The 15,957-nt window shown below is 41.0% G+C and overlaps 1 protein-coding gene across 1 annotated transcript in view; it reads right to left on the reverse strand.

Moving 5' to 3' along the window:
• Window positions 1-5,375: 5,375 nt before the first annotated feature.
• sbf2 (SET binding factor 2) overlaps window positions 5,376-15,957 on the reverse strand; it is a 715,543-nt gene continuing 704,961 nt past the window's right edge. Inside the window, exon 43 of the mRNA XM_070898748.1 lies at window positions 5,376-6,780. Within this exon, the coding sequence (XP_070754849.1) occupies window positions 6,682-6,780 (99 nt within the window). The 3' untranslated portion in view covers window positions 5,376-6,681. The remainder of the gene's footprint in view (window positions 6,781-15,957) is intronic.

Here is a 15,957-nt window from a genome sequence, read left to right on the forward strand (position 1 = left end):
TCTTTCTCGTTTCTCACCAATCTCCCCTCATGACCTTTCCAAACTCATCCTGTCCATGAGACCCACTACCTGCTCCCTTGACCCTACTCCCACCAAACTGCTGACCACCAAACGCCCTCTTCTGGCTCCCATGTTAGCTGACATTGTCAATGGTTCTCTCTCCTCAGGTACTGTCCTCTTCTCCCTCAAATCTGCTGTCATCACCCCTCTCCTCAAAAAACTAACCACCGTCCTTGCAAACTACCACCCCATCTCCAACCTCTCTGTCCTCTCCAAAGTTCTTGAATGTGTTGTCATCTTCCAAATCCATGCCCATCATTCCGGCAACTCCATGTTTGAATCCGCGCCTGCCACAGTACCGAAACGGCTCTCATCAAAGTCACAAATGACATCCTTTGTGACTGTGAAAAAGGCAAACTATCCCTCCTCGTTCCTTCTTGACTTGTCTGCAGCCTTTGACACAGTTGATCACTCTGTCCTTCTCCAACGCCTCTCCACCGTCGTCCAGCTGGGTGGGACTGCACTCGCCTGGTTCCATTCTTACCTATCTAATTGTAGCCAGAGAATCACTTGCAATAGCTTCTCTTCTCGCCCCCACATCGTTACCTCTGGTGTCCCCAAAGAGTCTATCCTTGGCCCCCTTCTATTTCTCATTTACATGTTGCCCTTTGGCGACATCATCCGAAAACACAGCGTCAGTTTCCACATGTACGCTGATGACACCCAGCTCTACTTCATTATCACTTCTCTCGAACCCTCCACGGTCTCTAAATTGTCAGACTGCTTGTCCGACATCCAGTTCTGGATAAGCAGAAATTTTCTCCAATTGAATATTGGGAAGACTGAAGCCTTTGTTTTCGGTCCCCACCACAGACTCCATCCCTCTCCCCAACCTCTGTCCGAGGCTGAACCAGACTGTTCGCAATCTTGGTATCATATTTGACCCTGAAATGAGCTTTCGACCACATAACCGAAGCATAACTAAGACCGCCTATTTCCACCTCTGTAACATCGCCCGTCTCCACCCTTGCCTCAGCTCATCCGCTACTGAAGCCCTCATCCACGTCTTTGTTCTCTTTAGACTGGACTATTGCAATGCACTCCTAGTTGGCTTCCCACATTCTATCCTACGTAGACTAGAGGTGATCCAAAACTCAGCTGTCTGTGTCCTAACTCTCCCCAAGTCCCACTCACCCATCACCCCTGTGCTCACTACATTAATTCTCATCCTTATTTTCAAATCCCTCCATGGGCTCACCCCTCCCTATCTCTGTACTCTCCTCCAGCCCCACAACCACCCAAGATGTCTGTGCTCCTCTAATTCTGCCCTTTTGAGTATCCCTGATTATAATTGCTCAACCATTGGTGGCCATGCCTTCTGTTGCCTTGGTCCCAAGCTCTGGAACTCCCTAAACCTCTCCGCTTCTACCACTCTTTCCTCCTTCAAGGTGCTCTTTAACCAAGCTTTTGGTGACCTGCGCTAATTTCTACTTATGTCAAATTTTTTTTATCTCATTAACATAGTGAAGCACCTTGAGACGTTTCACTACGTTAAAGGCGTTATATAAATACAAGTTGTTGTTGATTCCCTTCTTTTATTGGTTGTGTTAGCCCACGTGATCCCAGGGGCACTTGCAAACCACCTGTGCCCCTGGGATACTTGGACCTCTACCCACAGACCCTTAGGACCGCGAATCTCCGTACCTCCCTGACCACCAGGGTATGTGAGCATTTTATTTGGGAATCGGAGGCATTTCCCCAAAGGCCAAAGTATTTGTTGAATGTCTCTGCCATTTCCTTATTCTCCATTATAATTTATCCTGTCTTTCCCTGCAAGGGACCCACATGTCTAGCCTGGTACCACTTTCCAGCTCTTGGACCGTAGCCTTGTGGGTTGTGGCACTTCGAGTGCATATGCAAGTACTTTTTGGATGTGATGAGGGTTTCTGCCTTGGCCGCCCTTTCGGGCGGTGAGTTCCGGACCCCCACCCAGTGTGTGAAAAGATTCCCCCTCGGATCCCCTCGAAGCCTCCTGCCCGTTGCTTTGGATCTGTACCCCCTGGTTGTTGACCCCTTTGCTGGGGAGGTGGGTCCTTCCTGTCCACTCTGTCTGGGCCCCTCATGGTTTTATGCAGCTCAACGGGGTCTCCCCTCGGCCACCTCTGTTCCAGGGGGATGGACCCAGTATGTTCAGTCTTTCCTCATGGCTGGAATTCTCCGGTCTGAGCAGCATCCTCTGTACCCTCTATAGTGCAATCACATATGGAGATCAGACGGGAAAGTGGAGTTGAGGTCGAAGATCAGCCATGATCTTATTGAATGGCGGCGAAGGCTCGATGGGCTGTTTGGCCTCCTCCTGCTCCTAATTCTTATGTTCTTTTTATATACCTACAGAAGCTTTTACTATCTATTTTTATGTCTCTCGTATTCTATTTTCTCTCTCTTTATCAATTTCTCGGTCATCCTTTGCTGAATTCTAAAATCCTCCCAATCCTCAGGCTTACTACTCTTTTTGGCAACATTAAAAGCCTCTTCCTTTAATCGAATACTATCTTTAACTTTTCGTTAGCCATTGTTGGTCAATTTTTCCCATGGGTTTCTTATTCCTTAAGGGAATATATTTTTGTTGCGAATTATTTATTTAAATGTTTGTCATACCTTATCTACCATCATATCTTTTAACCTAGTTTCCCAATCTACCGTAGCCAACTTGCCCCTCATGTCAACATAGTTTGCTTTGTTCAGATTTAAAACCCTAGTTTCGGATTTAACTAAATCACTCTCAAACTCAACATAAAATTCTATCACATTATGATCACTGTTCCCCAGTGCCACCTTCAAAGATTTGTGAACATGAACCCTTGGTCACGCTGTTCCTGCACCCCCTTTAAAATTATACAATTTAGTTTATATTGCATGCACCTCCTCACACGATCTGCCAAAATATATCACATTTCCTATATATAAAATGTAATCTGGCATGTATCTGCCCATTTCACCAGTCCATGGCCTCCTGAAGTCTGCTAATACCCTCTGAAATTTCAAGTTCTGTATCAAGTGCAAACTGTGAAATGATATCCCACATACCCAATTCCAGGTCATTAATATATATCAAAAGGAGCAGTGGTCTTAACACCGACCCCCTTGAGGAAGACCATTGTATACTTTCCTCCAGTCTGAAAACCAACTGATCACCTAAACTCTCTGTTTTCTGTCTCTTAGCCAATTTTGTATTCACATTTAGTAAACAGATGCTTGGTCAGGCCATATCTGGAGTACTGCATTCACTGTTGGGCACGGAACCTCAGGAAATATATATTGGCCTGGAAAGGGGCGATATAGCCTCACCAGAATACCAGAGCTTTAACGGTTAAATTATGAGGAGAGGTTGCATAAAAGTGGCTTGAATTCCCTTGAGTTAAGATTGAGGTATTTAAAATGATTAAGGATAAAATAATAAAGAGAGTAGATGCAGGTGAGGGAATCCAGAATAAAGGGACATAATCTAAAAACTAGAGTTAGGCCATTTAGGAGTTAAACGAGGAAGCACTTTTTCACACAAAAGGTAATGGAAATCTGAAATTCTATTCCGTTTCACCTGAAATTTTTAGGACGGAGATCAATATATTTTTGTTATGCAAGGGTATTGAGGGGTTATGAAACAAAAGCAGCAAAAGAAATGACTCCTGTTCCAATGATCCTTTCCTAACCCTAAAGTATATATATTTTTTTAAGTTGAATTTTGAAAGCAGCAAAGACTTTGAGGAAAACGGGAAGAAAGCAGAACGAGACTGAAGGGGAACTTCTGGCCTCTCACCAACACCCTTAAGGTAGGGTAGTGGATGGAGAGCTAGGGAGGAGGTGAGTAAGAATGGAGTGAGGAGGAGGAGAGGATAAAGAGAGGTAGAGAGTGAGGGAACTGAGAAGGATGGTAGGAAGGAGAGGAGCAAGTGGAAAGACCAAATGCTGAAACATGTTCAGAATTTTTAGGGTAAACAAACGGATTTTCTATATCATTATTATGACTATCTAACACATTTGAAGACAGAAGAAATCTTGATACTTAATTGCTATAACTCATTGGACAGTGTTCTTTTAAAATATCATATAAATGAAAATAACAAACATTATCTTGTTCTATATACCTAGCCATACATGAAACATTACTAGATACCCTCACATTGTATGGATTTATTGTTCTGAATTCACCGAAGTCACTATTAACCACTCAACACAGCAAAAGTACCGTCTTATGGGCGCATGCTGTGTGACCTTGTTTGGCAACAGTCTATTGAAAAAGACAGACTGTGTGACTGAAGCACCAATTTGATTTTCTGAAAATAAATCTTTCTTTCTATGCAATTAGTGGGCATTCTTTTACCTACCCCAAAATAATGCTCCATAAAAGTGAGAGAGTTTTCTCTTGTATGCAGACTCATGGTTTCATTTTATATCTGCAAATTGTGGAAATGGTCACATTTTAAAATCTACGTCTTGGATTAGGGTTGGGTTGTATACCTTCAAAAAAAAGAGTGAATCAGGCAAGAATGTTATTGTGTTAATTTTGGTTTGTCATTTGTCCAATGCAGAAGACAAATGAACAGAAGAAAAATAGAAAAGCAAAATACTGCGGATGCTGGAATCTGAAATAAAAACAGAAAATGCTGGCAATCTCAGCGGGTCATGCAGCATCTATGGAGAGAAAAACAGAGTTAACCTTTCAGGTCGACGACCCTTTGTCAGAATGTTAACATTAACTCTGTTTTTCTCTCCACTGATGCTGCCTGACCCGCTGAGATTGCCAGAAGAAAAATGGAGACCCTTCTCCAAGCCTCCAATTTGAATTGATATCCTCTACTCTGTTGCCACTCTCTGCAAATATTGACAACACAAACCAAACCTGCACCCTATTTATTTGTGGAATCAAAGATCTATTCCTTTATTTTCTCCAAATACCGTTCTCGTTGTGGCACATGTTAGTTGTCAAGAATTGTGCGAGTGTGACCAGGTAGCGAATCTGATTTTCCACCTCTTCCTTGCTTGGCGAGCTCATAGCTTCACCCCCGATCAGTGTGAGAGAGTAAACTTCTCACCATGCCTAGACACTCCAGCACGCTTATATGCTTTGAATATTTGTATACGAAAGTATGAGATTCTCCCAGATAATAAAGGACCCTTTTGCTCTTCAGCTTTTAGATATTCCAGTTGCCGATCTTAAATTTCAACTCAACTCGTATATTAAAAAAGGATAAACCTTTAGTTCCATTAAGATTTGCAAAAATCACATTTAGCACTCACTGTTTTACAAGCACTTTAGTGTAAACAAGTCATAAAACTCAATGCCATATAAAGCAATTTACATAAAACTGATTGAAAAAAATTAGTGACATTGCATTTAATTCAACAAAGAACTACACAATATCAGTATTTTACAAAGCAGATGAACGGTATATACAACTCCACAAAATTAAAACAAGATTATGTGCAAATTGAGGCTACTGTTTGAAAATCATTAGCAAAGTCATAATGTGGCAATGGTGGAAACTGACCGCCATTCCATTCATGCTGAAATGAAAATATGGATACTTTTAGTAGATTTCAGCCTCACAAGGAAATGCACACTTTTTGTTTTACTTTAGCTGTGCATGATAAATCTTTTGGTCCCATTATGCATATGATTTACTTCATGAACTTTATAATTTGCTAGTGCTCCTTAAAACATTACTTGGTTAAAATTAGGTTCATTTATATCCAACAATTCAGGGAAGAGAATTATAACCAAATTAAGCCATATATACAACTCTTTCAAAAGTACAAATGTAATAAACATATAAACATGCTATAAAGACACCACAGAAACATATCACAAGCTACATGAAATTTAAAAAGTCTCCAGTAAATAACAGGAAAGTGTTAAAAGGTGGAATAAATTCTTCAGCAGTAACACAAACATTCTTCAAAATTCCTTTTTAAAAAAAAAGTATCAACTGTAAAAAAAAATTAAGAAAACATTTCTAAATTTTAGTGTGCAAAACCTCTTTAAATATCAAGGTAAGCTTACAGAAAAAAAACACTTGTCCATTTATATACATATTCTACAAAACTGCTGTAACAGAACTGATCTTGATCATTAATGGTAATTTTGACTGTTACTGCACTCTGGCCTCTGTTTCACAGGTTTGAGTGCAAACTTTCCAATGCAGTTCTTTTTTATATAGTGCATTTTAGAGACTTGAGTACTGCTCAGACAGAGATTTTTTTTTGCTTTAGATAGTGATATGCAGTAGAGTACAAAATTAATGTTATTTTACAAGTTATTAATTTTTGAACAGTTCTAAAATCATGCTATGCACAGCATTTCAGGACCAAGACTTCAATGACTAAAAACGGCATGCAAAACTGAAAGCAAAGGATCCATGACTATATTACAGTACATTAAGGTCTTTAGTGGCTGAAGTTTACATTTCACATTGTTAAAGAGCTGTGTGGTGTGTTAGGATTTCAGTGTAAGTTTTTTTTGCTTGCCAGATTCTTCTGCTGAACTATGAGTGGTTTTCACCTGCTTGACTGATATATTCCTTTGACACCTTTATCATCTTGTTTATTTACTTTAGAGGCTGCTGGGCTTTAATCTCCTGTGACTGTTGTGATCCCACCTGTTTTTTTTTTAAATGCATCTTGTTAGGCGTCTGAAATGCAATTCTGTATCTTGTCCATCCACTGTTGAGCAATCTGTACATCTTGTGCACAGAAGTTATAAACGCGTTTACTGGTCTTCAACTGCATTAAAAGGAGAAAAGTCCCATCATTCAAATAAAAGTATTCAAATTATTCACATTTTAAAAAATGTGCTTTCAGAATTATATTTTGTTTACATGCCTTTTGGGATTGCGTACAGTAATACAAATAATGTTATATGCTTCAAGTTCAGGAAGTGGCTGGGGGCAAGGATGGCGAAGTGTACAAATTATTAAGTATCAGGTAACAAGGTCAAGATTTCTATGGCATTCCAGTCAGCTTGAATTTCTCATCACATTATTAATCTTAAAATTACTAATTGCTGTTGTGAACTTTTTCCACCTAATTCAATGACAGTTTTGATAAAATTATCTGATTCACCAAAGAAACTAAGTACCTTTAGTTCGAAGGTTAACTTGATGCTATCATGGTTTTTATGCAATTCCAATTTAACTCTGTGACTAGAGGAGGCAGATATTTGTATAAATTGGCTGTTTTTTCAGTTTAAACTGCAAAACTATTTTTATTTCAAAAACAGATGTGAACCCTAAAGGATATAATGTGTGACTGAAGAACAGTAGTAAACTGTGTGTCTGTATGTGTTTACTAAACTAAAGATAGGTTCTGATTGACTGATTTGACCTTTGGAGTCATGCTCAAGTCCTGCCAGCCACTATTAACTAAACAAAATACTAAATACACAGTCTAATTTGGTGAAGTTATGCGTACCCAGCAGTTTGGCTGTAACACATCAGAGATATAAAAATGTCATGGGCAACTTTTGCAATTCACACAAATATTTTGCCAAAATATGCTTTGATTCCAATTATGGCTCCCCCTTCTATGATCAGAAAGAATAATTGGAGCCACAAACACATTCTATCCATTATTTATTTTAGTCTGTAACACTTTACTATAACTGTCATTCATTTTAGCACTCATGAAACTTAGAAAGCAAAATTGTGCGCGCTCTCAGTAAAACGTTAAACACTTTCCCAGAAAAGTTAAAATTCTTATCACAAAACTAGTTAAGAACCTGAAATAATCTGTGACCAGTATGAGGAATTTTAATGAAATCTAATTACTGCGAAAACATCAGCTTCTTATTCTCAATCGTCAAAAACAAGAAAATCCTGAATTGGCTGTAGATGGGCTTCTAGTAGTCTTTGCAACACAATTTGACTTTGCATCGTTAGTACAGTGTTATTATTGGTCAGAAGAAATAGACCTGTTGGAAATGTTTAATTTACTCAAACTTTACAATGATGATAGAACTCCGTTCACCTCAATGCATATTCTGGGATCCAGGGAAGCCATTTAAAAAAAAAATCTAAATGGGAAAAGACTAATGATCTACACGACTATGCTTCAAACAGATTTATCAACTAGATAGACAACCTGAAGCGTAAATCTGGGATTGGTCAGTTTCTGGAGATACACACTGTTTACTCTCATTGTTTACTTATGTGGCTTTTCAGCTGTGCATAGTAGATAGGTGATGTAACTTATTTTTCGCAGCAGCAAAGTGTTATGTATCCTTGTGGGATTTCAGCGATGCATGTTATATTGATGATGTAATCTAATTTTGTTTCAGCTGTGAAGAGATATTTAACAACAATCTTGCTGGATTTGAGCATTTAATGTCAGGTTAGCTTTTAGCAATGTGTTATACAGCTGATTTAAATCCTGTGACCATAGTTTAGTCCAGAACAAAGTCACACCACATTGGATACAGGCAGAGGAAGAGGAGTTTGTAACTGACAGAAAGCAGTATAAGGGCTACCTCCTGAAGGCAGAGAACAAGGAATGACAGAAACTGGTCCTGTCCAACTGGTACCTGTGGGGATAAGAAGGAAGGCTAAGGGCAGAATGACGAGAATGCTAACCAAGGCACTGTGGAACAGGAGGAAATTCAAGGGTGGGGGTGGGGTGGGCAGAATAGAAAGATTGCAGTCTTGGGGGGCTTTGATAATCAGGTGGATAGAAGGCATCCTCTGCAGTCACAATTGAGAAATCCAGGAGGGTGTGTTGCCTACCCGAGAAGGGTATTTTCAAGCGACTGGAAGGTGGGGGGGGGGGGGGGGGGGGGAAGAACCAGTGGCGTGGTCCAAGTTGGAAGCAACAAAATAGACAAGAACAGGGAGGAGGTCCTGCTAAGGGAGTATCAGGACCTAAATTAAAAAGCAACACCTCGATGGTGGTAATCTCCGGAGACAAAGCGTTATAAAGACAACAAATATTCAGGGAACAGAAAAGGTTATTGAAAATAATAATAAAATATCTGATAGAAATAAAGGAGTACTGGAAAATCTTTGCTTATTAAATTGCCGATAAAGCAATGTAAAGAGTATCAGCAACAGTACAGGGAAATTGGAGACCATAATTGTAAGTGAGGAAATAGATGCAATAGGGTCATTCTGACTCAATATGTAAGAAGCCCAACAAAGGAGGAGGCGCTAGTCCTAGTAATAGGAAATGAACTAGAGAAAAGAAGTAAACGTGAGAAAACATCTCGGGAATAGTGATCACGACATAATAATGTTGAAGATAATGATTGAGGGAGATGTGATTAGTACAAAGATCAACGTAATAGATTGGAAAAAAGCCAACTGCGAGACAATGAGGATGGAGCTAAGCAAGGTAAACTGGAGAAAAATACTGAGAGGTAGAAAAACGATGCAACATTCATGCCACATAAGTACCAGGCAATGACAATCTCTAACCATCGCCCCTTGACATTCAACGGCATTACCGTCGCTGAATCCCTCACCATCAACTTCCTGGGGGTTACTATTGACCAGCAATCTAACTGGACCAGCCACATAAATACAGTGGCAACAAGAGCAGGTCAGAGGCTGGATATTCTGCGGCGAGTGTCTCACCTCCTGACTCCCCAAAGCTTTTCCACCATCTACAAGGCATAAGTCAGGAGTGTGATGGAATACTGTCCACTTGTCTGGATGAGTGCAGCTGCAACAGCACTCAAGAAGCTCGACACCACCCAGGACAAAGCAACCGCTTGATTGGCACCCCATCCACCACCATAAACATTCACTCCCTCCACCACTAGCGCACCGTGGCTGCAGTATGTACCATCTACAAGATCTACTGCAGCAACTTGCCAAGGCTTCTTCGTCAGCACGTCCCAAACCAGTGACCTCTATCACCTAGAAGGACTAGGGCAGCAGACACATGGGAGCACCGTCACCTCCAAGTTCCCCACCATCCTGACTTGGAAATATTGCCGTTCCTTCATCATCGCTGGATCAAAATCCTGGAACTCCCTCCCTAACAGCACTGAGTACCGTCACCACACGGACTGCAGCAGTTCAAGGCGGCGGCTCACCACCACCTTCTCAAGGGCAATTAGGGATGGGGAATAAATTGTGGCCTTGCCAGTGAGGCCCACATCCCAGGAACGAGTAAAAAAAAAACTGGACTGCACCAAAATACATGAATATATAGAGAGGTTTGTCGAGTGGGTGGATAAATGGAAGTGAAATTCAATACAACAAAGTGAGAGATAATTCATTTTGGTAAGAGGACTAAGGAGGCCACTTATTCTTTGGAAGGTAAGAAAGTAAATAAATAGGGTAGAGGCGCAAAGAGATTGGAGATAAGGAGTCAAGATGATAAGGAGCCATAAAGAGTGCAACTGAAGTACTGGAGTTAATTTCTAGAGGAATAGGAATCAAAAACAGAGGCGCAATGTTAAATTTATATAGAACCATGGTATTCTGCACTTGGAGTACTGAGTGCATTTCTGGTCTCCAAAAGGGCTCCTGAAGGACTGGCGAAATTACAAGGATACTACCAGAATTGAGAGGATGCAACTATCAGGGAAAATTGAGCAGGCTGGAGCTCTTTACACTGGAAAAGAGATGAACAGGAGACTTGATAAGAGCCATTTAAAATTATGAATGGGTTCAATAGGGTGGAGGTGCAGAAACTGTTTCTACTTACATAAGAACATAAGAAATAGGAGCAGAAGGTGGCCATATTGCCCCTCGAGCCTTAATACGATCATGGCTGATCCGATCATGGACTCAGGTCCACTTCCCTGCCCGCTCCCCATAACCCCTTAATCCCTTATCATTTAAGAAACTGTCTATCTCTGTCTTAAATTTATTCAATGTCCCAGCTTTCACAGCTCTCTGAGGCAGCGAATTCCACAGATTTACAACCCTCAGAGAAGAAATTCCTCCTCATCTCAGTTTTAAATGTGCGGCCCCTTATTCTAAGATTATGCCCCCTAGTTCTAGTCTCCCCTATCAGTGGAAACATCCTCTCTGCATCCACCTTGTCAAACCCTCTCATAATCTTATACGTTTCGATAAGATCACCTCTCATTCTTCTGAATTCCAATGAGTAGAGGCCCAACCTCCTCAACCCTTCCTCATAAGTCAACCCCCTCATCTCTGGAATCAACCTAGTAAACCTTCTTTGAACTGCCTCCAAAGCAAATATATCCTTTCGTAAATATGGAAACGAAAACTGTACACAGTATTCCAGGTGTGGCCTCACCAATACCCTGTATAACTGTAGCAAGACTTCCCTGCTTTTATACTCCATCCCCTTTACAATAAAGGCCAAGATTCCATTGGCCTTCCTGATCACTTGCTGTACCTGCATACTAACTGTTTGTGTTTCATGCACAAGTACCCCCAGGTCCCGCTGTACTGCAGCACTTTGCAATTTTTCTTCATTTAAATAATAACTTGCTCTTTGATTTTTTTCTGCCAAAGTGCATAACCTCACACTTTCCAACATTATACTCCATCTGCCAAATTTTTGCCCACTCACTTAGCCTTTTGCAGATTTTTTGTGTCCTCCTCACATATTGCTTTTCCTCCCATCTTTGGATAGCAAACTTGGCTACGTTACACTCGATCCTTTCTTCCAAGTCATTAATATAGATTGTAAATAGTTGGGATCCCAGCACTGATCCCTGCGGCACCCCACTAGTTACTGATTGCCAACCCGAGAATGAACCATTTATCCCCACTCTTTGTTTTCTGTTAGTTAGCCAATCCTCTTATCCATGCTAATATATTACTCCCAACCCCGTGAACTTTTACCTTGTGCAGTAACCTTTTATGTGGCACCTTGTCAAATGCCTTCTGGAAGTCCAAATATACCACATCCACTGGTTCCCCTTTATCCACCGTGTTTGTTACATCCTCAAAAAATTCCAGCAAATTTGACAAACATAAATCTTCTCTTTCATAAATCCATGCCGACTCTGCCTGACCAAATTATGCTTTTCCAAATGTCCTGCTACTGCTTCTTTAATAATGGACTCCAACATTTTCCCAACCACAGATGTTAGGCTAACTGGTTTATAGTTCCCTGCTTTTTGTCTGCCTCCTTTTTCTAAATTTGCAGTTTTCCAATTTGCTAGGACCTCCCCAGAATCCAGGGAATATTGGTAAATTACAACCAATACATCCACTATCCCTACCGCTTCTTCTCTTAAGACCCTAGGATGCAAGCCATCAGGTCCAGGGGATTTATCTGACTTTAGTCCCATTATCTTACTGAGTACCACCTCCTTAGTGATTGTGATTGTGTTAAGTTCCCCCCCCCCCCGATAGCCCCTTGACTATCCAGCGTTGGGATATTGTTTGTGTCCTCTACCATAAAGACTAATACAAAATATTTGTTCAGAGTTTCTGCCATCTCCGTGTTCCCTATTACTAATTCCCTGGTCTCGTCCAACAGTTACTTTAGCCACTCTTTTCCTTTTTATATACCTATTGAAACATTTGCTATCTGTTTTTATATTTTGTGTTCGTTTACTTTCATAGTCTATCTTCCCTTTCTTAATCATTTTTTCATCATTCTTTGCTGGATTTTAAAAGCTTCCCAATCTTCTGTCCTCCCACTAGTTTTGGTCACTTTGTATGTCCTTGTTTTTAATTGGATACCGTTCTTTATTTCTTTAGTTAGCCATGGATGGCTATCTTTTCTTTTACATGTGGGTGAGAGTCCAGAACAAAGGGCATAAATACAAGATAACCATGAACAGACCAATTAAAGAATTAAGGAGGAATTTCTTTAAACAAAGAATGGTGAGAACATGGAACTTGCTGCCACATGAGGTTGAACCAGATGGCATTGATGCATTTAAGGGGAGGTTTGATGCCATACATGAGGGAGAAGATAATAGAGGGATTTGGGGGTAAGGTGGGAAGAGGTAATAAGAGTGGGGTGGAGGTTTGTGAGGGGTATAAACACCAGCATAGACCAGTTGAGCCAAATGGTCTGTTTCTGTCCTGGCAATTCGGTGTAAGTTTGGTGACGTAGAATGAGGAGTTTAACTGGAGTTACAGGCCATTTCATTTCATTTAAACTCAACTGATTTAATCTCAATTGATCCAATGAATTAAACACCTCCCTGTAGTGCACTGAAATTGGCTAACATGGTGTTGCTGGTGTAGTATTTCATAACTACACAGTTTTGGCCATGTGTTACGATGTTACTAAAGTTGACAATATATTTTTTAAACACAATAATTACATTTTTTTGCTTGGATACAACTCTTTTCATGTTTACCATGTCTGTTGTATTATTTTGACAGCTATGTGGATGTATCTGTGTGATTATGAGAAGTAGGGGACCTCTTTTCCAACTTTTATAGATGCTTGAAGTATTTTCAGAAATTTGAATTCTGAGTATAACATCTCAGGAAATCTACGACAGTGGTAATGGGTAGTGATCCAGCTTAGTGTATTAATCTAGCAATCCATGTAGCATTGTACCCTGGTTTACTGATCTACATTTAATATTTCCGACACATTCAAAAATTGTTTAGTTAATTCCTAAAGTCTTTGCTCGATTAATATTATGACCCTTTGTCTTGAGCACAGTCTCTGGTGTCCTATGAATGGAATCAATCAACCTCCATTGCATAGAATCATAGAAATGTACAGCATAGGAGGCCGCCATGTGGCCCATCATGTCCATGCCAGCCGACAAAGAGCTATCCAGCCAAATCCCACTTTCCAGCTCTTGTTACTAGATTGCTAGATTGATGTTGACTTTCATTTACTCACTTTCATAACAAATCTATTGGGTTTAAATCTGGAGATCAGGGAGGACATTTCAGCATAGTGATTTGTTGCTTCGACAAGTATATCTACTCTCTAATTTCAGATGAGATTATTTGATTGTCAATCACATCTTTATGATATTTTTGTTCATAACACCAACACTTAAGGGCTGACATGCTGCAGCATGAACTAGAACTATAATTATTTAATTTTTTAATTAAATGGGAAAAACCTTGACTTTCATAGATATTTAATTTCTGTTGTCTTAGGGCTGGAATTTGCGCTCTTTCACCGCCCAGTTTCTCGGCGGTATTGGCCATTTTAGAAACATAGAAAATAGGTGCAGGAGTAGGCCATTCGACCCTTCACCGACATTCAATGAGTTCATGGCTGAACATGCAACTTCAGTACCCCAATTCCTGCTTTCTCGCCATACCCCTTGATCCCCCTAGTAGTAAGGACTACATCTAACTCCTTTTTGAATATATTTAGTGAATTGGCCTCAACAACTTTCTGTGGTAGAGAATTCCACAGGTTCATCACTCTCTGGGTGAAGAAATTTCTCCTCATCTTGGTCCTAAATGGCTTACCCCGTATCCTTAGACTGTGACCCCTGGTTCTGGACTTCCCCAACATTGGGAACATTCTTCCTGCATCTAATCTGCCTAAACCCGTCAGAATTTTAAACGTTTCTATGAGATCCCCTATCATTCTTCTGAACTCCAATGAATACAAGCCCAGTTGATCCAGTCTTTCTTGATATGTCAGTCCTGCCATCCCGGGAATCAGTCTGGTGAATCTTTGCTGCACTCCCTCAATAGCAAGAACGTCCTTCCTCAAGTTAGGAGACCAAAACTGTACACAATACTCCAGGTGTGGCCTCACCAAGGCCCTGTACAACTGTAGTAACACCTCCCTGCCCCTGTACTCAAATCCCCTCGCTATGAAGGCCAACATGCCATTTGCTTTCTTAACCGCCTGCTGTACCTGCATGCCAACCTTCAATGACTGATGTACCATGACACCCAGGTCTCGTTGCACCTCCCCTTTTCCTAATCGGTCACCATTCAGATAATAGTCTGTCTCTCTGTTTTTACCACCAAAGTGAATAGCCTCACATTTATTCACATTTTGGCCGAGAACCGGGTCGGCAAAAAATTCCCCAGCTGAGGCACGCCGGCAGTTTCGAGGTACCGCTGGGGAGCGGACCGCCGGTGTGCACCATCCATAGATCGCCCTGGTGCAATCTTTGGCTGAGCGGGGACCCATACATAAGTATTAAAAAAAACACCCACGAGGATCACCGGAGCTGGGCGGTAGGTAAGTAGGTCTGCAAGAAAAAGGTAAGTGATTGGTTTTTTACTATTCATTTTCAAAATGTGTTGGGGTGATTTAATTTAAAAGTGTCTTGGAAATGTTTTTTGGAATTTTTAAGTTAGGTTTTTTTATAAATTATTTTTTTCTTTTTTTGGCGTTAACCCACAGCCTCAGTGTAAATTTTTATAGATTTTTTAATTTTTCGCCCATTATCTTTAGGCACTGCTCAAGCTAGCCGAAGTTGCACTTTTCTGCCCAGATTGGAGGTGCAAGGCATATATTTTTCACTGGGCGGATTTTAAAATGTTTTTTTCCGGGAAGTTTTCACCGCCGATAATCTTCCCAGCAGTAGCGGTTTTTTGGGCAGCAATCGGGCGCTGGTGGGCTTTGGGGAAATTCTAGCCCATAGTCTTTTATGTTAGCTCTCTGCATCAATACTATCCTGCTTATTCAAGTCAGTAGGCTGATCTGGGGCATAACCATGACAATAGTTAGTGTGACAATCACTTTGCTTTTTCAGATACCCTAGCCAACACTGACAAAACTCTACAACGCAGTAACAAAGTACAAAATCCAGTTCAGAATGGATTTCAAATTAGATCAGTCAAAAAAGGTCATGTACTAAAGCTACAGGGAAACCCTGTGGACAAAATTGCCCCTTTTTAAGAGGCCCACCGGGGGGGGGGGGGGGGGGGGCGCTAATGAGGCGCAAGACACTTTTCGCCTGGGGAGGGGTGCTACTAGCTCCCGGGAGATTGCCCGGGAGTTAGCGGAGTCGGATGACTCCATCAACATGTGCCGACCCCTTACTGCCCCGGGGGGGTGGTGTAATTGCCCCGTGGCCCGCAA

Source organism: Pristiophorus japonicus, chromosome 14, assembly GCF_044704955.1.
Source record: "Pristiophorus japonicus isolate sPriJap1 chromosome 14, sPriJap1.hap1, whole genome shotgun sequence".
NCBI classification, from domain to species: Eukaryota; Metazoa; Chordata; class Chondrichthyes; family Pristiophoridae; genus Pristiophorus; species Pristiophorus japonicus.